The following is a 27320-nucleotide window of genomic DNA, read 5'->3' on the forward strand; positions in this document are numbered from 1 at the left end:
GCGTGAATGGCAGTTGTTTACAAAGTATGACTTTAGAAACTCAATTAATTTATGTTCTTTAATTTTAGATCTGAATAAAAAGCCAAGCTATCTGTTTTAAATCACAATTATGCATGATTTATTTCTGATTATAGTAAAAAGGTGTTGAATATTAAAAGACTGGAAAATAAAGAATCATATTGTTTCTTTATTCTTAATTGTTTGTGAGCTATTTCTCACCCAGTGATAATTTCTTTGTCTCCTGGGATGTTTATTTTTTCCTCTGTCAGGGACGTTGGCAAAAAGCAAACATGCTTTGTTGTGCTGGGGAAAAAATATTCAGCTCTTAATATTTTATCAATTCCATTGGGCCAAAGGTGCTGGCAGTAACCAGTCACCGGTCCTCAGAGTCTTGTCTTCATCCTTGTCATATGGGAACATTATAAATTATGTATAACTTTAGATGCTAGTCAATAAATATCTAATATGTGATAGGTATTTTTGACTGAAATTACTTTTTCTCCTGAACAATTAATTAAGCTGTATTTTTTAGATTTATGATGCGACTCTTTTATAATATCAAGGAATATCTGGGCGTACTTTGAATGTCCGACCTGCACATGAATCACAGCTTATTTTTTTTATTTCTGAATGCTGGAGAACTTTTTCATTCATCCTTGACCAGAGTAACATTTCCCAGTTTTGTTTTGCAGAGTTTTATATGTTGTATTATCATCTTACCTTTTCCAGATATATCCATACTTGGAATTTTTTAGACAGTATCAGTATTGACCTTTTTTGTCTGTAGGGAAATGAGGTTTTACATCTGCTTTCTTCCTGTAGACTTGCAGATTGCTGTACTTGGGAAAATGCATATAACAATCTATCTGTTGTTTTTTCTTTCAAACAATGTAGTGTCTTTTTGGCTCTGGAGAAGGCATTTGATGACTTGGAAAAGGAGTAGTCATGCAGCTGTCAGAAAACTTATTTTCCTGTTTTACTAGCCCCCGGAGAAAAGTGTGCTCCTTGTAATACACAGATGGAATATCTGCTGACATTGCCTGTGCTTCATGCATTGTCAGGGCTTAGTTCGTTTACACAGAAAAACACATTTGTCTTGAAAAATGGTGTGTTTCTGTGTGCACATTCATGGTCTCTACTGTTGTTATCTTCCAGGCCTGGGAGCCAATAGGATTCTGTTTCAACTTGAAAGTTAAACTTCTTAAAGACAAAAACTTACTTCAAAGCTATAATTAATTTTTTATTTATTGCATAGACTATTGTGTACTACATCATACAATACTTTATCCAAGGTTGAAGTCTCCTACTTGCAGTCCTGCTGAATGATGCTTCAACCTATGGATGGCTGTACAATGTGGCCCAAAGGAATTTTGGAGAATTGAAGTGATGTGCTGTGAATATTTCTTATGTTTATTTACTACTGGCAGTGCTTCTCTTACATTGCATGTTATTTTAACTGCTTAGGTTTACTGAATTCTCAGGTGTCAGGGGTTTTTATTGTGCAAGGTTCAGCTTATTTAAAGGACTGCTGAAGAGTTTCAATGTTCTGTTCCCTTCTTTAGCTGTACTGAATGCTGAGGAGTTTGAAATTCTCCTTACCATTATGAAAGGTGGCACATAGCTTGCTTTTAGACAATGTTGCTTTGTTACGCTCTTGATTGATGTTCCTTATCTGGTATAATTCAGCTGTTTGTCTGGTTTCCTTCAAATAACACCTTCACAGATTTCCTCAACAGCAATGTTGGAATGCTTAACAGAAGTAGAGGTCAGGTTTAAAATGTAAAATCAAAAAATTCTAAAAAATTGCTCTTTCTTTGGTGTGATACTACAGAGAAGAAGTTACATTAAATGTAGTTTAGAAAGAGAAGGAAGAGGGGTATTTCTTGCACATCCTAATAAATAGACTTTTGTCCTTTTTAGGAGCAAACCTTGGCTCTGAGGAAAGAAGGGATAGGTGTTGTGTTAGATTCTGAACTGCCTCATCTCATTGGCATTGATGATGATCTTCTCAGTACTGGTATCATCTTGTACCACTTGAAGGTAAATACACATCTGTGTTTCCATAGCCTTTATATGCCTTATGATTTTTTCAGTAGAAAAATTATAGTATTGATTTGCTATCTATATATAGTGCTCATTACATTCCTATGGTAAGAAAAGCTCTTTATGCTGCTCTGCTGCTGCAAGAAAAGCTCTTAAGAGGTTGCAAGTGATGAAATTAAAATATCTGTTTAGGTTTATCCTGAGAATCAACTGGTTAACCAGAGATAGGTGTTTCATATTTTTATCTGTGTATTGGTTTGTCATTCATGTAATTATAAAGCTTGACCTTTAAAATCCAAATCTAGATTGTCTCAAAACTGCAAAGGTGGTTCTGCACTGGACAGTTGAAACTTGAATTTGCTGATAATACTGCGGAATAAAGACTGTGAAAGCATTCTGAAAATGCTGTGTGATTCCTTTTTTTCATGTATATTTAAATACATATTTCGTTCAGGTTACCCTGAGAGAGTGGAAGGATAAATTATATTATTGTGGGGAAGATAACGAGATTCCAACTGGAAATAATGTGTGTTCCTCTCTTAATTAGGAGGGCCAAACATATGTTGGCAGAGAAGATGCTATGACAGAACAGGATATTGGTATGGAATTTGGCATTTTTATATTCTTTCTTCTTCCAGTATCCTAATATATGAACTAAGCTTCATATGGTTTTTTCCCCTTTTCAGTTAGTTGTTCTGTGTTTTGTGTATTTTAATTTTTGGAAAATCTGAAAGTTGAATTGCATGGAGTTCACTTTAAAGAGCATGACTTCTAGCATAGCTTGTGGGCTTTAATTATATTCATATACTCGTTACTAATTTATTTTTTGCTTCTCTTGAAATAGCACCTGTAAAAATACTATTCTTTTTCATATAGCACCTGTCACAGTTACTGTAAAATCATTCTCTTAACTTTTGTGTAATGACAGCATTGTTATACTGTTATATCTAAGATAGTCTTGGGACTTCAGATTTGAGTTTAAAAAAATTCTGAATGTTGGTAGAAATCTACGGATTTTCCTATTGATTTCTTACCAAAGCAACTAACTGCTAGATCTCGACTGTCCTATCACATAAGTTTTACATAAGTTCCTGGAAGGCAGTTCATTAAGTAAACTGCATCCTTTAATTCTTGGGTGAGAATCTGAGAGTCAAATAACTTAGTTTGGTGTATTTTCATGGTTCAAAAGTTGTCTGGATTTAATTTATTATAATAAATTCCATGAAACTACCAAACTTGATGCTTTGGATTATTAAGCAATAGATATAATCATACATTATTGGAAGAAAAAATAGATAACTGATTGATAGAAGCCCTGAATATCACAGGATGTAAGAACTTTAGGCTTCCTTTTGTCTACAATGGCATATTATATCCTGTCTTTTCAGATTTAAGCATGTTTGCCTTAAGGTCTACAAGTTTTCATTATTTCCTGGTAAAACTGGTCAAAGAATCTCTCTCTACAAATATGTGAATTATACTTTTCTGTTTTTTATTGGAAAGAAAGGAGCATTTGCTAATCACGTATCAAAGCACAGGAATAAAGAGCATTACACAAAAAAAATGCAAAACCAACCCAGCACACTACTTTCCACTAGAATAAAACAGTAAATATTTAAGGCATGCAGGACGTGATAAAGGAAGGAAGAAAACATTGTCCAGAATAAAGAGAAAATATACTCTCAGATATGTAGTGCAATGTGTCTTAATAAATTATTATTAGCATGTTAATCTTACTGGTTGTGAGGAGTCTAATTATGTTATCTTACTTCTTTGTGTTTAGTTCTTCATGGCCTTGATCTGGAAAGTGAGCATTGCATCTTTGAGAATCTCAATGGAACTGTGAACCTCATACCACTGAATGGAGCGCAGTGTTCTGTGAATGGTATTCAGATTACAGAACCCACACACCTCAACCAAGGTATTACCTAGCTTAATGTCATTTTTCAGGCACAGCCTCTTCGCTTCTTCCTGGCAACCGCACTGAAAAATATTTATGTGTATATAAAGGGGTTACTGTTTAATTAGTTTTAATTTCATGTCTTCTCAACTACAATCCAAAACCACCAGGAAAACCCCATGGTGTTTTTATTGTCAAAGAATTGCCATGTGGTGAAAAGACAATTCTTTATTAATTTCAACCACTTCTGTATTGGTTTGAAAGACAGGTGTCTGCCTAGGGTGGGAACCTCCCTTGGAATGGAGAATATGACTCCCTTCTCTCAGAATTATTATAAAGTGAAATTAAGGGGCTTTCAGGCAAAGATATGGGAAAGAGAATAACAATTCTTTACCATGTAGGGATAACAAGGCAAATGAACAACAACACCGGCAGCAACAACAAACAAAACTGGAAACCCAGTGACAGCCTTCTTGGCTGCAGGTGGTTTCCCCTTCGGTGCAGTTCCACTCACAGCCGGCAGGGGCGCTGGTGGCTCCTGGCTGGGCAGGGTGGGTGTGATGATTCCCCTGCGCCTGCAGGGGGCGCTGTGTCATGAATTCAGTTGTGTCTCTCTCACATGGTGATGGCGGGCAGGCTGGACGGCAAAAATGGGCTGCAGCAGGAACCTCAGAGAAGGGACTGGAATGGCAGGGTGGGCTCACCTGGGGTGGCAAGCAAGAGGTAGCAGAAACTCTGCAGCTGTAGCAGGGGTCACAGGGTGTCCCGGCAGGCAGAGGGTGTGGGTTAGAGTGCAGTGAAAAAGCCCAGGGCAGCGGCAGAAAGCAGTGGAGCTGGGCAGTGGCAGCTGAGCTCCTCCGCAGCAGCTGCCGCACACAGCCAGGGAGATGTGCCCTCTGGGAGGGGGTTGGGGTCCCGGTCTTTTCCCCTGAGGCACCCAAACAGATGGCAAGGGTCCTTTTCCAGTGAGGCAGGGTGCCAGTAAGATCCCAGTTCAATGGCTGCTCTCATGAGCAAAGGCTCAGCCATGGCAGGAGAAATAGGGCAGGGCTGGGCTCTGGCAGCTGCAGCCAATTCCCCCCACAAGCAGCAGCTCTACCGTTCTCCTCTGAAACCAAGAGCTAGGAGATGTGCCCAGCCCCCTTTTCCCCAGCCCAGTTCTCCTGGTATCTCTGCCCTTCCAAGAGAAACCCTCAGATAAGAGAAGTGCAGCCAGGTGCCCTCCTCCCCTGAGCTGTGGCCACTTCTTTAGTCTCTCTTAAGTACCAGTCGTTATTGTTTCTTAACAACAAAATGGGAGAAAATTCCCTAAGAGAAAGAAATCAAAAAAAGAAAAAAGCCTGAACACAAACAACTTCAATAATCTTGGTTATGGTTTGATAGTTACCCTTTGATTCTGTTCATTTTTACACAAAGCAAACTCCATGCCAGATTGCTGTAATGTTAAGAAAAAGAGTATAGATCTCCACAGGACTAAAATAATGTCAGAGGCACCCCTGTCCCTCTCCCCAAGTTTCAGCTTGTTCCTACTTAATACTATCGCCAAATGCTTTTGTACAGCAGGAGATTGAGCTGGAGAATCTGTTTGCTGCAGTTTTAGGAAATGACAAGAAGGGAGAGGCTAACCCTTAGGGAGGAAGTTGAGAGAATTACAATTTTAATATAAAAGCTTTAAAATCTGGAAATTAAAAAGCACCCAGGACAGCTGGGAACAAAGATATATGGTGTTGGCCTGGAAAGGACTGAGTGCCAAGTGAGCTGGTGAGTGCTGCAGCAGAGCTTCATGATGTTTTATCTTCCAGGAGCACCTAGAATATCTTCCCATTTAGCAAGGAGCTGAAAAAGACCTGTTTAGGAGTGAGGCTGTGACACAGCTCAGCTGCTGAAAAACCATCTCACTTTACTCTGAAAGCTTCTTTTCAGGGAAGTAAACTTAGCCTAACAAAGGAAGAATGCAGTGTTAAAGAAGGGGAGTCTTGCATCCTTTCTGAAATCCATCAAATGCTTCTAAAGGCTGCCTGCAGAAATCGAGGAGTTTTGGTGTAGAGAGGTGACATTGGCATTTTTTGTTAGAGTGCCTATTTCTTCATGCAAAATGAGAGGCATATGTGCTTGTTTCTATTGCAGATAGGGGTGGAAAAGAAAAAAGCCCAGCCCCTTTGGTCTTAGGTTTGAGTAAATCTCATGCATAAATTATTAACAACATTGACATTAATAGCAAATAACACTGTAAACAATAAAAATTGAGTTGTGATGAATCATCTTTATTTTATCCTGCTGCATTTTGAAAGCAGAAAATGTTCAGGGTGCCTCAGAAGAAAGTAGGAGTTTGGATGCTATATCCCTCTTTCAGATGCATATTGATGAGTGGGAAAGACTCCACTACTAGACTAAGTAGTAAAGTAGGTATGTTTATTCCAGCACTGGGATGCATGGGGGATAATTCCTCCAAAGTCATGCGTGCCGATAGCTGCATTCAGTTTGGTATATATAGGGTTATAAGTTCCATATTCATTGAGTTTCCCAATACACCTATACATATTCATCGCCTAGCCCCGCCTAGCCTCGCTTCGTATTACAATGAGCCCAGAAGTCATTTACATCCACGTTGCGCTTGCGCAGTGTTGTCTGGTGGTGTGGGCAGAGGTCTCTGAGATGAAATAAGAGTCTTCCTCAGATGAAGTAAGGAGTCTTCCTCATCCTGAACTTTTCACCTTCCCTCCCTGCGCATGCTCTTTAAGCCCCTGAGCTAAGTCCAAACTTCAAGACTGGTTTGAGTTAGTTTTAGGTTAAAAACAGGATCTTTGGTCAAGATTCCTTCGCCTTATCAATAATCTCATATCTTCTCATCCTGCTTTGGTGGGCACAATAAGTGTTGGGCAAGTGGTATGCATTGCTTCTAACAAATGAATTCTTATTAACCTCTAATGAATTCTTTAACCTCTGCTTACCCATCCCCCTGATTCAATATTACAACTTGATTTTTGTGCTTCTTAAAGTGGAAACATGACTTTTTTCCCTCACAAAATTTTTTAGACACAAATTTGCAACTCAAAGGAGAAAGGGTTGTCTAGGGTTGCTAAATTGTAAAAAACAGCTGCATAAGCTGACCTTTCGTGTGTGCAAGGAGACTGAGTCTGAGAGGAAGGTAGCAACTGTGACATTAGGTGTGCACAACTGATGAAATCAGTAGTTTAAGGACTCGTGCAATCCATTTATCCCAGCTGTGTTAGCATTTAGTCTCACAGCATGAAGAGCCAGTGTCCTTAAATACCTGCTTTTAGGTAACACTGATTAACTGCTGATACATTTAAATGTTTCCATTCATCATTAATAGCTGTTCATTTGACAATGTGTTAAAATTTTAGACCATCATGGAGTTTAAAAAAAATAAGAGGCATGGTAATTAATTGCCACTTCCTTCTATGGATTTCTTCCATCATTTGCAAATTCTGTCTAATGTGGTGTTTTTGTTAATGTAACTGAATTAACAATATTTTTTTACTCATAAGAACATATGGAAGGATTTCTAAAGGTAACTGAGTTATATTCACAATTAAAGTTTGTCATTTACCTTAAATATATCCTCACCTTAGAACAAGTTTTTGGGGTTTTGGGCCAAACGGTCAACCTTAATGTACTTAAAACAGAAACCTAGGAGTTATTCAAATGACCCATCATTTAGGATGAACTCTCATGTGCTTCCTGTTAAGTTTCTCTCTCCTGTCTTCCTTGAAATTTATGAAGTTAGGGACACACATCTATAACTATTAATTCTGAAAATTTAATTAATTTATTTAAGTTGCTTCCACCTAGTGAAGTGGCCACAAATGTTTAGAATTAATTATTTTTATCTTCACTTGAAAGTGACTGAAGGAATTTCATAGAGATTTATGAAATCTATTTTTGAGATTAGACTGAGGTAAACTGCAAATGTGATCCGAAATTGAGCTGTTGTGTAGACAGCAAGAAGTGCCTGTAGTGCGTTTTGCCATTTATTTGCTAAGACTGAATAACCTAATTTGAGTTGATATTCCTAATGTTGGGAAAATTAATCCATGAACACCAGCGGTTTATGTCCAAAAAGGAGACAGAGGAGTCCTGTTACTGTATTCAAATAAAGGCAGAGGCCATGAGGCATTCTCCAGGGGTCTCTCAAATTGTTAGAGGACGCAGCCCCCTTTTTATCCTAATTTCCCGACTTCATTTACCTCTCTTTCCCCATTGACTGAGGTACTTGAGAGGTACAGACTTCCTGAAATGCTTAATACAGACCCCCTTCTAATGTATACCTCCCCCCGCCTTTTTCTTTTCCTATGGAATTTATGGTTCTTTCCATTGCTTCTTTATCTCTCAGTATCTATCTTTACCTATCAGCAAACCCACAGTTTGTTTGTAAAGACAAATCTCTCTCATTCCTTTCAATCCCTCCTCTTTTAGTTTCTCAATAATTGTCTTTACAAATTTTAGTTATCATTGACTTACTTTTCTGTTCTTGGGTCTTTTTTTTGTTTTGTTTTGCATTTTGTTTTGCAGTTACTTGCAGTGACATCATATTCTGTCCTTTTTGTAGCCATTTCTGGATCAGTAGGCATGGCTACTGCCTGCATCCCCTTGATCACATGTTGAATAAGTTGCACTAAGCAAGGGATCATGCATGGTTGTTCCGGTTTGGCCAAATTTAGAAATATATACTCTGAGAGAAGGTACAACCACCGCTCCCCCCACCAGGTTCAGGAAAAAATAAATTTTCCTCAAAGGAAAGTGAAAGAGATAAAAACTATTTATTTAACAAACACACAGGAAAATGATAATAATGCTAAATAATAAAATCTCTCGCTGTGGAGGAAAAACCTGGGAAAGTTTAAGTGTCAGAGTCCTCCCTTTGGTCTCCTTGGATCTGGGGCTTGGCCCAGGGCCAGGCCCTTTGTGCCCAGTGGAAAGTCCTCCTGATGTGCTCTGATGTCGAAGCAATCAAGCAGTCCAGTAGAAAAGGGAGAAAATCTGAAATTCCAGGGAAGGAAAAATTCAACTCTCAGTCTCTCTTTGGAGAAAAAGCAGCTGAACCACTGGCCAAAAAAAAACCTGTCCTTGGGAAACCAGCAAGCCAGGTCCTTCTTCCCTCCCCTGCCACAGCTGGGAAAACCAATTGCTATCTGTGTGTGACCTTGAACAAGCTGCAAACTGCTTTAATGAAGTTTTGCTCAGTTTTTCCTTCCCCCTCTCAGGCTCAGTTTAGAGGCATAGAAAGGCACAGAAATTAATTTCTGGGCATAGGCAGCGATATGGGATACATATCATAAAGTCACCCCAAGACAATGGTAAAAAGATTAGGGTTCCTGTGATGCCTTTTCTTGGTCTTAAAATCAAGAGTCATACACGGTTAGAAGGGGAAAAGGGATTTTACCTTGGTATTTATTTTAAGGATCATATGCATTGAAATGCACCCCGCAAAAAATGCCCCCCCCAAAAGATGGGGTATAACATTATAGGTTTTACTAATTAGCGTATCTATCAAAGATTCCCCAATGAGAGGCTCAAGTGAGCCCCCCTCCCCAAGGAGCCTTCCCCTGGATGGTTCTATCTTAGTTTACAGAATGTGTTCTGGAGAGGACCTTGGGGTCTGGGGCACACTGATCCCTAGCTAGGAAGCTTCTAAAATGTTTAGTCTCTTAGCTTGACAAACGAGTCCAAGAATGTAGAGAAAAAGCACTAAGAATACAGAAGTTGTAAAAAACGTATAACGGGTATAAAAGAAAAGGCAAAAAATCTTCATGGCATCATCTACAGCACATAAGAGGAAAAAAAAGCATTTGTTTAACCCATAGTCCACCAGGTAACCACAAAAACGTGTCTCATTCCCATCCTTTCCATGTTTGGACCAGTACATGATCTAACTTTCTTATTAATTTTGTTATTTGTTTCACCACTTTTCCATTGTCATCTATTTGCAAACAGCAGTTTGAGTCATTTAATTTTCCACACACTCCCCCTTCTTCTGCTAATAGATAAATGCAAAGATAAAGTCCAGTCACAAACACTTTTTCCCACGTATACACTTCCTGTTCTCTTTAGACAATAAATGCCTCTTTCAGAAGAATGAAGTCACCATGGACTTTCTTCTTCACCCCAAAATCCCGTTCTGTTATGGACCTCACTCAGGGTGCTGATTCACCATTTAGGCTCAACTGGGCTGGCCACCCATGACCAGTCTTCAGAGCCTCCTGGCCCTCCACAGACCCAACAATTGCTAAGGTTAAAGGTTTTTGCTACTTCTTCTCCTAAGATTAAAAAATTATTCTCCCACCTCTGGCCCAAACCTAACTGACAATATAAAGGTAAGATTATTAAGAGAAATGTTCTAATGGTGTAATCTCCTAACCTAATTTTTCACTGTCACATTGTCTCTGAATCGTGCCAAAACCGGGCCAGGAGAGTCTTCAGAGACAGAGTCAGAGAAGTGGGTATTTGCTTTATTCAGCATGCTGGGTGTGTGGGGATCGCTCCTCCAAACACACACACCGGTGCGTCCTACAACACAGTATTATGGGTTAAATTATGAATATTCATCACATTCCTTGCGACAGGCGCGGTTATACAAATTATTTCTCGGAAGTCATTAATATCATTAGCATAAGGGTCACACATGTGCTGTGTGTCCTGGTGGTTGTGCTGAGGAAGGCCTCTCCTCTTCCTTGGGAGTCTTTCTGATGAAGACCAGTAGTCTTCCTCACAGTGCACTTTTCACCTTTCTCCCTGGGCACGCGTAGTCCTTTGAGGAGTGATGCAGCAGTCTCTGAAATAATCCTTGTCCCCTCTATCTTGACAAGATTAGGGCAAATTCAGTTTCTTAGGTTTTGTAATTAACATCTGCTGTCTGAACTAACATTTGCTGTCTCCCAATAGTTAACTTGTGCTTACATGAGTTAGCTATTGACTGCCCCTTCCTCATCTCCCGCACCACGTGTGGTGAGTGAGGGCACAGAAACAGCTTAACATAAAGAAAACAATGACAGTGAAGATTAGCCCCCAATGACTGGAGATTTGAAAGGAGGGATGCCCTTACAGACTGTTCCAGCAGGCAGTCTCTGGGCAGGTGCATGGGGCTTCCCCCGATGTCGATGCACTGGCTGCTGCTCCGGTTCACTCCTGTGGAGTGTCAGTCGTGGCCTCCCCTCCTTTTCCTCCAGCTGAGATGTCCAAATCTCTGGGGCCTCAGGCCTTGACCTGTGTAGGATGGGTCCCCCCGTGTTCAGCTGTTTTGGCAGCTGTTTCTGTGGTCAGTAACACTTGGAAAGGTCCATGCCATTTCGCCACCAGTGGTGCTTCTTTCCACTCCTTAACTAGGACCCAGTCTCCTGGTTGGATGTTATGAATAGCAAGGTCCAAAGGCAGGGTCTGTGCCAGTTGAGCTTCCTGTCAATGAGATCTCACAAGAGACAGTATCTGGGCCACATATTGGTTTAAATATGCATGCCCCCTCACTAGGTTGAGAATTACAAGGGTAAGGAATTCCAAACATCAGTTCAAAGGGAGATAATTGAATGTCTCCCCTGGGTCTGGCCCTTATTCTTCCTAAAGCCAGTGGTAAGAGCCGTACCCATGGCATCTTGGTTTCTATCACCAGCTTCAAAAGGTGTTTCTGTATTTCTCCATTCATCCTTTCAACCTGGCCCGAGCTCTGGGGGAGCCAGGGGGTATGGAGGTTCCATTGTGTTCCTAAAGCAGCCATAACCCCTTGAAGAATTTTTCCTGTAGAATGAGTTCCTCTATCTGAGTCTATTGGTTCCACAATCCTGTATCTTGGAATATTTGTTCCAAAAATACTTTAATAACTGATCCTGTAGTTGCTGAAACAGCTGGAAATGCTTCTGGCCACCCTGTTAACTGACATACTATTACCGGAAGATATTTAAACTGCCACTCAGACATTTCGGTAAAATCCACCTGGCATCCTTGGAAGGGTCATACAGCCAGAGGCTTCCCTCCCCTGGCAATTTTCTTTGTAACCCTGTTAATGGTTTTAGCACAAATCAAACAACCTTCAAGAGCTCACTTTGCCAGAGTAAAAAGACCCACAGCAGCATACATTTTGAGGAAGGCTTCTGCCAGTCCTCGGGTGCCCCAATGACTCCCTTCGTGAAGTTGTTTTAATAACTGTAGGGCCACAGCTTTTAGTATCCACTGCTTACTATACCTTGTAAACCAATTATCCCCTGTTTCCTCTGCCCCACTCTGTTTCAATTATCTCAAGTTCCTCTGGTGAAGAGACAGTTTCTCTGGCAGCGGTGCAGTTACTGGGAGTAAGGGGAGGATCTTAGAGATTTCTGGCAACAGTGCAGCTTTCCAAGCCTCTTCATCAGCCAGTCGGTTACCTATTGCCTCCTCTGAGCACCCTGCCTGATCTCCCCTGGCGTGTATAATTGCCACCCTTTTTGGTAAATTCACCACCTCCAATAGGTGAGAGATTAAGGTCTCATGAGATAACGTTTTTCCCCTGCAGGCTAATAAACTTCTTTCTTCCCAAAGTTTCCCAAACGCATGCATCACCCCATATTCATATTTAGAATCAGTAAAAACATTCACTATCTTGTCCCAGTAAAATTCACAGGCTCTCACAAGCACATACAGCTCCGCTGTCTGAGCTGACCACGTGGGCGGCAACCTCCCCCTTTCCTTTAATTCCCTTCCATTAACGATAGCATATCCTGTAAATCGTTTCCCTTCTACCACCCTTGAAGACACATCAATAAACACATTTTCTCCCTCAGGCCAAGGAGTGTCTCACAAATCTTCCCTAGCCCGGGTCTGGAGATCTACCACCTAAATGCAGTCATGGATTTCTTCCCAGCTCCCTCTCCAGGGCTGTTCAAACAGGAGGCTGGGTTAAACCCTTCCCTACTTTTCAATTCTAAATCTTCCTGTTCCATTAAACAAGATTCATACTGTAATAACCGAGCGCTGGTCATACACTTAGAGGCTCTCTCAGTTAACAAAGCTTTAACCTGATGTGACACTGTAAAAATCAGATACCCCGCCCCTTGTCAGTTTTCGGGCCTCTGTTACCATCAGAGCTGTGGCTGAACAATTCTGCAGACAATGAGGTCAGCCTCTGGCCACTGGGTCTAACAACTTAGAAAAATAAGCAACAGGCCGCCGTGCTTTCGTTTTCCTATGGTATTTATGGTTCTTTCCATTGCTTCTTTATCTCTCAGTATCTATCTTTACCTGTCAGCAAACCCACAGTTTGTTTGTAAAGACAAATCTCTCTCATTCCTTTCACTAATTAATCTGATTTTAAGAGAAGCATTCCTTGCTAAGGGTATAATTTCATTATCAGATGGTAAGAATTTGTAGTGATGAGTTTAAGTACAGTTTTTTTCATACTGTGAGTGTAATGGAGTCCTTATTCTTTTTAAAAATGCTTCATACCAACTGACACATAAATGCTTGGTTCTGAGGTGGTGAACTTGGAAGACTTCCATGTTACGACAGTAGTGAGACATCACTGACAATATACTTCTTAGTAGGGAAGTACTAATCTTGGTACCATTGTCTTTAAAATATGATAAGAATTACTCAGAATCTCATTATCTGTGACCTATACCTTAACTGATTAAATACAGTAATAGATGTGCATCGAGCAATATGAATTATTCAAGGTTCTTCCATCAGAAAATAACTGTTGGGTATTAAAGTCTAATAATCCTGTTTTGAGTGACAATAAATTTCAGTGTTCCACATGGGGAAGAAAAATGTGCGCGTACAAATAATGGAGATCTGGAGCTTTTAGTGTAGTTGGATTCAAGCCTGACCAGTTTGATCAGTAGTGGATGGACAAGTTTGTTCTTGGTCACATTTACAGATGTTCCTGTTGAATCTGCACCTGCTGGTGGCTTCCAAAGCACCGTTAAAGAGGATATAGATCAAATTGGACAGCTGCTTCCTTTCCCTATGTTTATTCTTTAACTGAACTCCATGAACATGATTGACCTTGTGTCCATTGTATTCATGCAGTGTGTGAACATGTGTGGGTTTTCATTTTTGTTTAAGTAGGAAGAGGAAGGAGTACACTGTATGCATAAGTTAAGGTAGCTGTGACTATGCATGGTTATACATACACTTGTCAGAATGCATTTTCATTTTGTTCTTGCTTAATGGAAGTCTTTGCTTACGTGTTGCTTGTCTGAAAAATTACGTGGTACTTTCAGCTGCAGAATGTTGTCAGTGAGTGGTGTTTTTCTCATCAGGTGCTGTTATATTACTTGGAAGAACCAACATGTTTCGCTTTAACCACCCTAAAGAAGCTGCTAAGCTAAGGGAGAAAAGAAAGGTGAGATTAAATCAGTGTTTGGTAAATTTAAACCTTTTCACAATTTTATTTCTAATATAGACATGCCTTGATTGTTGTATCATGCCTTTTTTAATTTGCTTCGTGTACTTTAGTTAATATTTCATCAATGCAAGAGTTTTTAAGCACATCATTGCTTGTCTAATAGTTTTATTTTATGGTCTTATTGTTAGAGTGGACTGTTATCTTCCTTCAGCTTGTCTATGACTGATCTTTCTAAATCTTGTGAGAACCTGTCAGCAGTTATGCTCTATAATCCAGGGTGAGTATGTTCTAAAATACAGTTGTTGTAATTCCAATCTTTCTTCATTTTAGCTGTTTGAAATGTTCCGGAAGCATTATGACAGTTCAGCAAAATAATGCCATGGCAAATTTTATGTTTGTACTTTCTTCAGAATTACAAGTTAACTGTTCTTCCTGAGAAAAATGCATTTTGAACTGAAAATTAAGATTTCTTAAGTTCATGTCATACCAATACAAGCATAAAAAGGCTGAGAAATGAATGTCTTGTGTTCTCCATCAGTACCTCTGAGTAGGTGGACAAGTTAGGATATGGAAAAAAGTTTTATTATGCAGTTACAATGACATAGAATGCTTATGGTAAAGAAGCTGTTTTTAGTGATTTTTCCACTGTTCCTTAAGTGACTTACCGAGAGTTTGTGGTGTTTTGTTCTAATTTTTTTTTCCATAGCTAGGGCCTGTGTTTTGAGTATGAGATGAGGCACTTTAACCACCTATGTACTTTTGAAAAGTTGCCTGTAAATTGCATTATAGCCTTGGATAGTGCAGCTTTATTCCCAAGTTTTACTGTGGGGTTGTTCTTTATCCATTAGAATTTAGGAAGATTAGAGAGGTAATAATAACTTTTAGTTAAACGATGCCTGAAATATAGGGATTGTGTTCAATAACACTGCTTCAAATGTGACTGTTACTCTTTTGCTACTGAGCTACTTACAGAGATCTAAAGATTGTGAACTGGTGGCTAATAAATTACATCGTATTTTTAGATGGAGATGATAAGATAAAAAAAGCATAGTATAAGTATACTTTCCTATTTCTTCAGCTTTTCAACTAGTTGAATCTAAAAACTTTCAGTGACAGTTGGTAGTATTATGTTTTCTGTGAGCTGGGGAAAAGTTCCTGGCTGTTGTTACCTCTGGTTATTGGTGAGCTGTTCTGGGCTTTTCCCTGACTGAGAATGTTATTCTGCTATAATATTGTTATGAATAATTGCATTATACTGGATAGTACTGACCTTAACTTTGCAGTCAGCATAGAGTAGGACAGATTGTTTCAGCATTGCCTCACTACTCCCTCAGATTTACAGCAAAATGTGATGGCATGGACAAGGCCCAGTGCTTAAAAATGATTTCCCAGCCCGAGCAGTCATACTGTCTTCAGGTAATGCCAAATCCATGCCTTACCGAAAGGATTTTTCCTGCAGAACTTATTTAAAAAGAAAAAAAAAAAGAGAGAGGGAGTCTGGAGAGTTACTTGATTGTCTCTGATGGAGTAGATTGCAAGGTCATCTACTATTTTTTTTCCTTATCAGTTTGCATCTTGTCTTGCTTTCCTGGAAATCAAACAGTATGGATAATATTATTAGATTGTCATTATATGCAGCAATTTTTTGAAACACTGCCATTTTTCCCATCTAACACTTCTTGTGACTTTACCTTTCTTGCGTGTGATTGTGAGAGTACTCTTGCTCTTGAAATTGAGAATAAGATTAGGGGAAGTACTCATAATATTCCTGAACACTTCATGCCTGTGTTTTATTAAACTATAAACTATAAGCAGAGGGTTAATATATTGATATTCTCTCATTAGTCTGCATTCAGTTAATATTTGTGAGTAATAGATATTTTTTTCCTGCTTAATTTGTGAACACAAGAAAGGTTTATGCTTAAGGCTCATAATGCATAAGGAATGCCAGGTCACTTGTTTGTGAGCAGTAAAACCTATCTGAAATTGTTCTGTAATCACTGTAATGGGCATATGTTTTAATAAGTGAGGAAGCTTCTGAATCATAGAATCATTTGGGTTGGAAGGGACCTTTAAAAATCACCTAGTTCCAACCTCCCCTTCTTCAACTAGACCAGGTTGCTCAGAACCCCATCCACCCTGACCTTGAATCTTTCCAGGCACAGGGCATCTACCACCTCTCTGGGCACTTTGTGCCACCCTCATTGTAAAAAATTTCTTCTTTAAATCTATTCTGAATCTACCTTGTTTCAATGTAAAACCTTTACCCCTTGTCCTATTTCAGCAGCTCTGCTGCCAAATTTGTCCCCATCCCCATTCAAGTAATGAAAGGGTGAAGCGAGCTCTCCCTGGAGCCTTCTCCAGGCTGAACAACCACAGCTCTCAGCCTATTTGCATAGGAGAGGTGCCCAGCCCTCTGAGCATGTTTGTGGCCCTTGACTGGACTTGCTTCAACAGTTCAATGCCTTCCTGTGCTGGGTCCCCAGACCTGGACACAGCACTCCAGGTGGGCTCTCACCCAAGCAGAGCCTTGGGGCAGAACCACCTCTCTGGATCGCTACTCATGCTGCTTTGGATGCAGCCCAGGACACATTTCATGTTAACTGATACTATACCTAAGAATACACATGGTTCATACAGTGTGGAAATTAGTGTTGTCCTAATAGATCAGTGATTAAAAAAACCAAACACCTTTGTGTCCTCTTCCCCCCTAAAAAACAAGCCCTTCAAAAAAACCCCAACCCTGCAAAAAACTCCAAACCTCAAATGTTACTTTTCTATCTGCTTTTATACTGCTGCAAAAGCAGGCTCTGAAGGTTGCACTGCCATTTACCTGAGCCCTACAAATCAGTAGAAGAAAGCATCTTCCATAATTGATACATCTTTATGGACAGCAATGAGGCAACAGCGCTTTTCAGCTTAGTCTGGGGTACCCTGACAATTTTAACTTTATTTATGTTGATGCTAGCGCTGTTTTTCTAGCATCTCCTCTTTGTAACAGAACTGGGATTTTTCTGATTGTGTGGTGAGGTTGTCACAAAGAGATAATTGTTCAGAAGGTTATTTTAAGGGTTACAGGGGGCTGGGATAAATGCAAGTTAAAGAAAAGAATATGTTTTGAATAAAGCAGACTCTGAACTCTCTACTTCCAGCTAAAAGTGCTGCCAAGTAAATGCTGTGCTACAGTGGTTATTCTTCTTAGTGGTGACTATGTTCAGCCTGGATGAAACATTCAATAAATTGTATCTCTGAGTATCAAAGGCAGGGTAATTGTACCCAAGAAGTGGGGTGGAGCATGTTGAATTCTGGAAAAGTGCTGAATGGAAAAGAATATCCTACACTAAATCTAGTTTGTTGGGGATTTTTTGTTTGTTTGTTTGTTTGTTTTATCAGGAGCAATGCTATGACCCTTTTCTTCAATAGACTGGAGTATCAGTTTCTCACTACATGACGTTATACTGCCCACCACCAGTGCAGGCCAAGAGTCAGTATCTGGCCCTTTGGGTTTCTTTCTGTGCAATTTTTGTGGCTGACTAGCATTCTGCCTGTTATTAATTTAGCCTTTTCAAGACTACTTTTTCTTCCAGTTTCTGTATTGATAACCTAAGGACGTAGCTAAATTTGCAATTTTTGTAGGTTGCAGTAAAGGTTCTGGTAAGATCTAGCATCTGTAGCAATCAATGGCAGAAGAGCCTGTGGGGTATTACCTTCAGTTGTTGTGAAAGCAACATAATGGATCTTGCTTACTGTATCTGTATCTTTTCCATGTGAAAACCAGCATTATCCTTAAAAGTGTTTTCAGATGGATGGTCTTTTCTTGTGTGCACTTTTTTGTTTGGCTGTTGATTTCCCGTATGTGGGAAACAATCTCGTTGCATAAAATTTTGACTTAATGTGCAAAATTCTTCGTTCTACTTCTTCCCAGTCTTTGTCTTTAATCTAGTGTCATGGAACACTACTTCAGATAATAAGCTTTGGATAAAATAGAATTTTGCATGTAGATTTATGCTGAAGATTTCCTTTGTGGACCTTTTCTTAGCTACATGATATTGTAACTGTAAAATTATTGATGAGAAACCTTGGTCATGGGTTTAGTATGGGGGGTTTAGTTTTCTGTTGTTTTTTTTTTAATTAATCTCATGAATTGGCATACTGAACGGCATTGTAACATCTCTGTAGTCCTGCCAGTACTCAGTCTTTCCTAACAGATGTAGTATCAGATTGTACTTTTGTGCTGTGTAAATTAAGCTACTGTAGTACCGTGCTAGTAGAACTGACTTCCTTTCTCTGCAGCTTATCTACACTGTGCATATCACTAGATATGACACATTTTGCAGGAAAACGCTGTCTATTTAATTCAACACTGATCAGATTAAGTTCCTTTGTGGGAGATCTACAAAAGAAGAAAGAGTAGATTCTAGTCTTTAATATCTGTGTGTTTCTTTTTAATTTCAAGCTAATATGCTTTTTTCTATTCACAATAGTGCTCACATTAATAAAGGGAATAGAGGTTATGTGAAAAAGATTTTTATTAGGATAGACTAAACCAGAAAACATCAGTCTTGCGCCTGTGCTTTATAAAACTGACAGTGACCTGTTATAGCCTGTGGTTTTAGTTTTTTTCTTTTGTGATGCTGAGATTTTTTTTTGTAGTAGCTTTTTAAAGAAACAAGGTTACTCCAGTCAGGCCTGTCCTGCCTCCCCAGATTCTCTCCTGTTCCGAAATAACTTTGAGCCCACAATGAGTTTGAAGCAAATAGTCCAGAGGTCTCAAAAGTGGTGAGTTCCTAAATATATTAAGAAAATAGGCAGCCAGCTAAGGAAGACTGGCATCATTCTTATCCCTGCAGAAGAAAGGCTGCCTTAGAGAATGGAGACACTGTGAATAAATAATCTCATTGTTTGAGGGCCTTCACTGGAGCGCAGACCATCTTAGGCACCTCCAGGTCTAAAATGCATTAAATACACGTTTTTAAAACACCTTGGTGTTGTGTTTGGAGGCTTTTGACTGGAGCCATTTTCAGTGAAGAAAACCAGTTTTTTCACAATTAATTCCTTTTTCCTGAACAACTTCTTGGGCACCTCCAGCTTCATTTCAGTGTAAGGTAAAACTGATTGTCATAACACCACTGTTGCAGGTATTAGGGACAATTACTCAAAGAGAAAATCAGAGAATTTTTAATCACCAATCTTTTTATACCAGACTGATTGCTGTGATGGTCCATTTTCTTTGTGTTAGATCTCAATCAAAAGTTAGTTACCATTTTTATGCTTACATCAAATATATCTGCCGAATCATGTGTTTTATAGGACAATCGAAACACCAAAAGGTTTTGCTCTGGGTTTTGCATGTTATGTTAGCTGATCTAACATTTTACTTCATTGTGGCTTAACCAAGCATGGGAATACAGTCAAATTGTTCTTTGCTAGCTGTCTAAGTAAAGATGGTCTGTGTCAGATAGTGCCCAAAGGAAACCTGCATTTCCACAAGCCAGAGCTGTATTCCCCAGGGCCTATATTTTTTGGGACCGAAATAATTATGGCATTTTGTCAGCCAAGCCCTAGGTAAGAAGTGATAGCTAAAAGCTATGAATTCCAGATAGCAGATCATAGCTAAAGGGAGAGATTTTGAGGTATAGCTTCAATAAAAAAAAGGGGGAAGGAAATCCCAAAGCACATGTTAACCTGAATTAAGTTAAACTGAATTAAGTTTTTGCTTTCTGAAGGCCCCCAAGATTGCTGCTTGTTCCCTTTCAGTACTCTGTGGATTTTGCATCCACTTTGTGGATTTCTGCAGCATTACTGCTGCAGCAATTGTGATCAAACTAAAAATACTAAGTTGTCATCATCTATCCTTGTGCTGTAAAGTGCCCACCTTAGTTTAATGCAGATGTGACTGGACTCTTGGTGAGACAGTTGCATAAGAAGCTCTGAATGCCTGGAGCTGGGTATAAAAATCTGCATAGGCTAATCGCTTAAGGATTGTAGAAGACTTTTTTTTTAATGAATTTTTAAGAAATAGGGAAAAGTGAAATACAGAATTTGTGAAAGTAGTCATTCTCCCTTATTGCAGCCATTAGAAAGATGCTTCTTGAATATGGAGGAATCAAAGTTCATTATAGTAGCTTTATAAATGTTAGATTATTGGGGTACTATTTGCATATTTCCAAGGACAATTTCTTTTTGTTGTATGCATTTCTATGACTTTTTGAAAAGAGATACTAAAAATGCCTTATTTTTAGAAACCTATCTATATAATTGTGGTCATGATGTCTTAAACTGCAATGTATCAAAAATTTGAAGTTAACCTGTGGTGCAGTCTAGCATTTTTTTTCAGTATTTATGGACTGTTTCACTAACCTGCATATCCTTAAGCTGTAACAAGCCTGAAATAACTGAATATGTATGTATTTGGTTGAGTAATTTAATCCATATAAAGGTTCTTTTTGCCTTTTTAATATTTGTTATTAAAAAGTTCCTTAAAGAAAAGATAAATCAAATGAAATTAAAATAAGAAAAGTACTTGTGTACAACTGTAATAAAAGCTGATATTGAAAAATGACATAAAATGCTCTCCCGTTCTTATTCAGAACCTTGTCAAACTAAATACATTAAAATCTCAAAATATTTTAAATGAATGGGTTTGAATTGTGTTCTGTGCTTCAGTGTTGCACTTCGGGGTTTTTCAACCCCTCTGATTACAACGTAGGAATGTTTGGGATTTTTTTCTTTTTCTTGGAAGGAAATGGCAGAACTATTAGCACACACTACTGTAGTTTCGTAGCCCTTTCCCTTCTCAGAAGTGGCTAAGTTAATAAGCCATAGGATGAAGAGAATAATTTTTGGCGTTTGTCATTGGCATTTGAAAAATGTGTTTAGAAAGAATAATTATTTGAATTCTACTTCTGAGATTTAGTATGATAAATGTTCTATGAATCTAACCAATTTAATCTCCAATAAAACAAAGCACTGTTGATTTTAAAGTATTCTGTACTGCTAATATGCTTTTTCTATCAATTCCTTTCTCAATTGATTGCTCTGTTTCCCCCTGCCTCCCATGGCAGTCTTTTCCCTGTAAAAGGACCGATCTGTCTAAGGTAGAGAAGTTAAATTTTTATGTACTGATTGCCATGTCTGCATGTAGTTAACTCGCAGAGGCTATGCTAATCATCTATGTGTCTTGCTTAACTTTCCTTTTAAAATACCTTTTCCCCAGAAATTAATTTATTTTTCTATTTATACTCAAGTCAGCATGATACCTAATTTGTAACCTTAATGAAAGAACTATTTTCTGTTCTTGTAGAAGTAGTCTTACAAAACTTCATTTGTATCATTGTTATCATCTAACCAGACAGTAACTTGCATCGTCTTCCTATTTTTGTGATACTCAGAAAACAACCTTTTTACTGTATTCTTTATTTTTTTTTTAAAAATCAGGCTAGAATTTGAGAGACAGCAACGAGAAGAGCTTGAAAAATTAGAAAGTAAAAGGTAACATTGTCCTCTGTGGTATTTATGTGTGTCTATATATACAAGTTATAGACTGATTTAAATAATGATTTTGGAATCACAGTGTTATTCAGCAAGCAGATGATCCTGAATAGCTGAATTGGAGCTGACTGATATTTAGCAAAGAAACTCTGGAATACAAAGGTGTAAGGAGGATAGATTGTAGAGATATAATATATTACCCTTGCTCTTAACTTTCATGGTTTTACCTTAAAAGATGGCAAATTACATTCTTTATTCATATCTCTTTTTTATGGTTTGTTTGTCTTTGGATTGAATCGTGATAGGAACAACTCATGTGTTACACTCTGCTTCTCTTATATCAAGCTGTGGTGTGGAATGGGCATACTAATCATGCTTTTCAGAACGTTATGTGGAAGTTGGCTTGAAATACAAAAGAAAGCATTGTTATCAGCTGGCAAACTGAGCTGATTGTTTTGGCTCAGCATACCTGCTAAGATTGTGGAAGTGAATAGCTGTGCCTTGTTGCAGATCTCAGCACTGATTAGATTCACAAGCTGAAAACCTTTCCGCCTTCTCAGCTTGAGATGGTGTGGTCCATTTTGATAAAGCTCTTTATGTAGTTGGACTAAGTGAAGTAAACTCGGAAAAATCCTAAAGCTCTGAAGCACTGAAAGATACTATTCAGCAACTAATGCAAATAGGATCACTGATATTTACCCTTTTTTTGTTATTTTGGTGGAATTTGAATTCAGGTTGTGCAGAAGTTAATCTACTTGTACTTTAATTCATCTGACTTCTCTCAAAATAACCAGTCGACTTGCAGGTTGTCTCTATTTGTATTATGGGGATAATGGTGACCCTCAAGTAAGAGAGATTACACAGGACATAATAATTTATCTTAAATTTTATAATCCTGTTGATCAGTAATTCAGTTGGAGTTACCTAAAGTGAAAATATTACTTTAATTCATCTGTTGGCTTAAATTTGGTGAGGCAAATTGCTGATCAAGTCCTTCTATACAAGTTTTTGTGCATGAGAATGTAGGTATGTAAAAAAAAATACATATTTACTCTGTGCTGTGTGCATGGATATGTTCTATCAATATTTTTATTGGATTTGACAGAACTAATACAGTCTAATTTTTTAATAACATAAGTGCTATATAACACGTCTTCCTATGACTTTGTATATCCACAGCTTTTTATACTGACAGAGACCATATGAATTTCTTTTTGATTTGTCTCATGCATTGAGTCATTTCCAAGTGATGAAGGATCTTAACCTGTAGCAAAACAAAAGTATTAAAAAAAGAAATGGTTATATATACTCAGAAATCCTTATCCAAACCTTTTTAACTTTGTGTAAATGTTTTACTGTAGGAAACAAATAGAAGAGATGGAAGAAAAACAAAAATCTGACAAAGCAGAACTTGTAAGAATGCAGCAAGAAGTAGAGTCACAGCGCAAAGAGACAGAAATAGTTCAGCTGCAAATACGAAAACAGGAAGAGAGTCTGAAACGGAGAAGTGTTCACATTGAAAGCAGGTTAAAGGATTTGCTGGCTGAAAAAGAAAAGTTTGAAGAAGAAAGATTACGGGAACAACAGGAGATAGAGCTTCAAAAGAAAAAGCAGCAGGAAGAAATTTTTGCCCGGGTCAAAGAGGAGTTGCAGCGACTACAAGAACTTAATCATAATGAAAAAGCAGAGAAAATGCAGATTTTTCATGAACTTGAAAAACTAAAAAAGGAAAAAGATGAGCAGTATCTTAAGCTGGAATCAGAAAAAAAGAGGCTTGAAGAACAGGAAAGAGAACAGGTGATGCTGGTGGCTCACCTAGAGGAACAGCTTCGAGAGAAGCAGGTCATGATAGAGCTCCTGAAGAGAGGGGATGTGCAAAGAGTAGAAGAAGAGAGAAGAGATCTTGAAGAGCTCAGAGAATCTCTTTTAAAAGTCAAGGAAGCCCGATCTGAAGGTGATGAAAACCATGAAGAGTTAGAAAAAGCACAGTATGATTTTGTAGAGTTTAAAAGGAAACAGCTGGAACAGTTGGCTATTTTGGAAAAAGATTTAATTCAACAAATGGATCACCTAGAAAAGGAAGTAGCAGATGAAAAAAGAGCTTTGGAGCACTTAAAATTTGCACATGAAGAACATTTATATCTCAAGAGAGATGATGAAAACTTTATGGATGCCATACTCAAGGCTGAAGAAGTTGACAAGATAAAGCCAGCGGAATACAGGCTCCAATCTAAAGTACGCCAGCTTGAGTACCTGAAGAGTAATCATTTGCCAGCTCTGCTGGAGGAAAAACAAAGAGCTTCTGAAGTCCTTGATAGGGGCTTGTTAGGGTTAGATAATACACTCTATCAAATAGAGAAAGAAATAGAAGAAAAAGAAGAGCAGCTTGCCCAGTATAGGGCTAGCACAAATCAGCTGCAGCAGCTTCAAGAAACCTTTGAATTCACAGCCAATGTAGCTCGGCAGGAAGGAAAGGTTCGGAAAAAGGAAAAAGAAATCCTTGAATCAAGGGAAAAGCAGCAGAGAGAGGCACTGGAGCAAGCTGTTGCTAAGTTAGAAAAGAGGCATTCTGCTTTGCAGCGTCGTTCCACCATAGACTTTGAAATTGAAGAGCAGAAACAGAAGCTTGCCACCTTGAACAACAGCAGCGGCGAACAGGCAGGGCTGCAGGCGAGTCTGGAAGCTGAGCAGAAAGCTCTTGAGCGAGACCGAGAACGGTGAGTGCTGTGGTATCTTCCATTTATCAGAACCTGTCCACAAAAGGGGAATAATTTTATACCTTGGATGATGAGAGCGCAGTTTGTTCAGTGTCCTGGTACTTGAGTTTCTTAATGAATTTCAAGTAGTTTATCCAGAATTGAAACTCTACTGCTTTTTAAATGATTCTTGCTCACTTATTAAGTTCTGGTGTGTTTGAATACTTATCCCATCCTCAGCGGGATATTATATGCATTAGTCATTACAGTACTTAAATTGTTTTACCTACGCAGAAAGCTCAGATATCCTTATGTTCTGCCCTTAGAGCAAATGTACCATCTCACAACTTTTTTCTCTTAAATTATTTCTGTATAACTTTTTTTTTTTTATTAGTGACAAGTTAGGTGTTTGTTCAAGATTTGGAGACTGTTACAGTAAACCTGCCAACTATCTCTCTCAACTGGTGATGAACTGAACACTTCTGGTGTTAAAAGTAAATGGGGGTAGATGTTTAATTTTTAATAGCCCGCTTTCAGGGCTAAATAAAAATTAGCTAGCCATATATCTGTGTAAAATTTGATGATGCTTTTTAAGCTTATTGGAAAATATACAGAGTCTTTAATACTGCCCAGTGTAGTGACAATCCCTTTTAGGCACAGAAGCAATGTCATTAGTTATACTCCCAGTATCTTGTAGCATAACATTTAGCCTAAGTATGGGAGGCTCAGAGAAAAGTCAGTCAGGTCAGGAAAGGATCTTTCTCTGTGGAAGAAGAGGAAAAAATATTTTGGGGTTTTTTTAAACTAAGCAAAAATTCACTAAGATAAATGTATTCAATCCCTGCAGTATAGAAAAAGCACAGCATTGCCATTTTTAAATGTGTTACCTGATTTGCTACTAGTGGAGCTTTAAAACCTGTGAATATCAGTGAAAAAATGAAGTATTTTTTTTCTTGAGGTAGCATTTGTCATTATTTTTTTAATGCTTCGCTAATTTATCTGAATATTTTTTCATAAGCCCTTCAAACAGATGTGGGAAAACCACCTAAAAGAAGAAACTTGCCTGTAGCCAAATTGAAGAGCTCTTCTGTATTCCGTTCCTTTTAAACCATTATCAGAAGATTTGCTTTATATACAGTGTGTAGAGGTCACTTTTTCAACATTTATAGCTACATTGTTTGGCTTTAGTTAAGTATTTTCAATACTGATTCATCATTTTGTAGTGTATATTGCCATTATTTTCCATAATTGTTGTGAGCATAAAATCTCATTTTCTACACTAAGCATCTCACTTTAGTCAACAAAAGTGAGCTATAAATGACTGGAAGTTCCACAAAAATAGACAGCTTAGTTAGCCCTCAAGATTGCTGGGTTGTGTGGTAAGTGAAAAAATACGTTGTCAGCCAGAAGACTGAGGTTTGGAGAAGATACAAAGGAAGCAAAAAGAGATCTCTTTTTTTTTTCTTCTCTTTTTTTTCTCCTTGTTTTTTTTCTTGTTTACTTTAAACTCCTCGTGCACAGGCTAAATAAAACTTTGAGATCTTTCAGTGAATAGCCCATGGGCCTGAATAATTCAATTCAGAATGTTTTTGTGAATGTGGAGGCAGGAGAAAGATCTAAAGATACATGAGAATATCTTAAACGTTTCAGGCTATGTATTGCTCTTGTGTTTGAGTTTACATTTCAAAATGTATGATGCCATAGTGATTCAAAGAAATCTACTCCACAGCAAGGTACTGTAAAGTAAAGCACACCTTTATTGGCCAGGCTGGGAGCACACAGGGGTTAACACCTCCATGTGCGTGTCTCCCATGGTCATCTTACAGAGGCTTTTTATAAGTTTACAAGTTTGTCATTATACGTTTACATGTTCGTCATCCACCCTTGTTTTGGTCATTTATGTAAAGTTACGGTCCTAAGGGGTATTAAATGACTTGCGGTTTCCTTATTTTAGGGTTACAAACACGGCACTCTATTCTTAATAAATTGATCACATCTATTTTGCTAATACACACTTAATTCTACTATTACACACTTCGTTGCTATATTAGTTATACTTCATTTATAATTGTGTATTGATTATATTCCTATTCTCCTATTGCATTTTTCTACCCTTTTGTGACAGCTCTTCTGTCATTAAAACAGCAGTTAGCATGCGTCTTCCTCCTTACCGCTTAGCCTGTAGGGATTAGGCCCTTGTTCTGCAGACAAGCAGTTAGCCAAACCCGTTAGCTCGCATTCCATTTCCTTATCACCCTAGTCTACTTGGGTTTGTTTTTAAGAGCAGTTAGCGTTAGGCATAGCATCTCCTATTCAGTTATCATCATAGCCCCTTCCAGGGCTAGGCTTCTTGTCTTGCAAAAGCAATTGCGGTCGAGCATAGCAGCCAACACCCAGCTTTTATTAATCTATACTTTATACTAAAGCACTTATGTTTAAGGAGTTCTATGTTTCATATGTTAAAGGAGTCCTGTGCTTAAAGGAGTCGTGTGTATCAATAGTAAGCCTATGAATTATATATGTTTCTTACTGTTTATCTAGATCCCATTATGTGATTATGTGCTCTGGTTCAGATCAGTGTTAACTCTCTGAAAATGTTTAAATGCAATATTCATTTGAAGTGCTATGCAAGTGTAAGTCCATCATAACTAGATACTATGTTTTTATTTGTTTGAATCATATGGAAGCTCAAAATTATTTCACCTACAGGTGTCTTGGTTTGAGATAATTTAAAGGGGAATGCTCTGGAATGAGTTATCTCCTTTAAGGGTTCCAACAGTCCCTTTCCACCAATAAGAAATGAATATTAATAGATGAAAGTGAAAAAACAGTGGTTTATTAAGAAAAAGAATGC

The 27320-nt window shown here is 38.4% G+C and overlaps 1 protein-coding gene and 1 long non-coding RNA gene across 13 annotated transcripts in view; one reads left to right on the forward strand and one right to left on the reverse strand.

Annotated features, from left to right (window-relative positions):
- Positions 1-27320, forward strand: part of KIF16B (kinesin family member 16B) — a 161215-nt gene that overhangs the window by 67872 nt on the left and 66023 nt on the right. For 10 of the 12 annotated variants that reach the window (XR_006019827.1, XR_006019828.1, XR_006019830.1 and 7 more), the window contains 8 exons: positions 1921-2040; positions 2591-2642; positions 3827-3964; positions 14194-14276; positions 14468-14556; positions 21344-21376; positions 21717-21770; positions 23132-24487. Coding sequence is in view for 8 of the 12 variants with exons in the window: in XM_042049368.1 (XP_041905302.1) it covers positions 1921-2040; positions 2591-2642; positions 3827-3964; positions 14194-14276; positions 14468-14556; positions 21344-21376; positions 21717-21770; positions 23132-24487 (1925 nt within the window). In the remaining 4 variants the exon portion in view is untranslated. The remainder of the gene's footprint in view (positions 1-1920; positions 2041-2590; positions 2643-3826; positions 3965-14193; positions 14277-14467; positions 14557-21343; positions 21377-21716; positions 21771-23131; positions 24488-27320) is intronic. The other 2 variants (XM_042049363.1, XM_042049364.1) reach the window with 1 other exon arrangement.
- LOC121674773 lies at positions 9554-16731 on the reverse strand. Its single transcript, XR_006019831.1, has 3 exons — positions 16720-16731; positions 14142-14147; positions 9554-10895 (listed from the first exon to the last, which is right to left on the reverse strand). It is a non-coding gene; the product is annotated as an uncharacterized LOC121674773 (long non-coding RNA).

This window comes from Corvus kubaryi, unplaced genomic scaffold, assembly GCF_017639235.1.
Source record: "Corvus kubaryi isolate FWS band 111438036 unplaced genomic scaffold, C.kubaryi_AGA036_p1.0 70, whole genome shotgun sequence".
Lineage (NCBI taxonomy): Eukaryota > Metazoa > Chordata > Aves > Passeriformes > Corvidae > Corvus > Corvus kubaryi.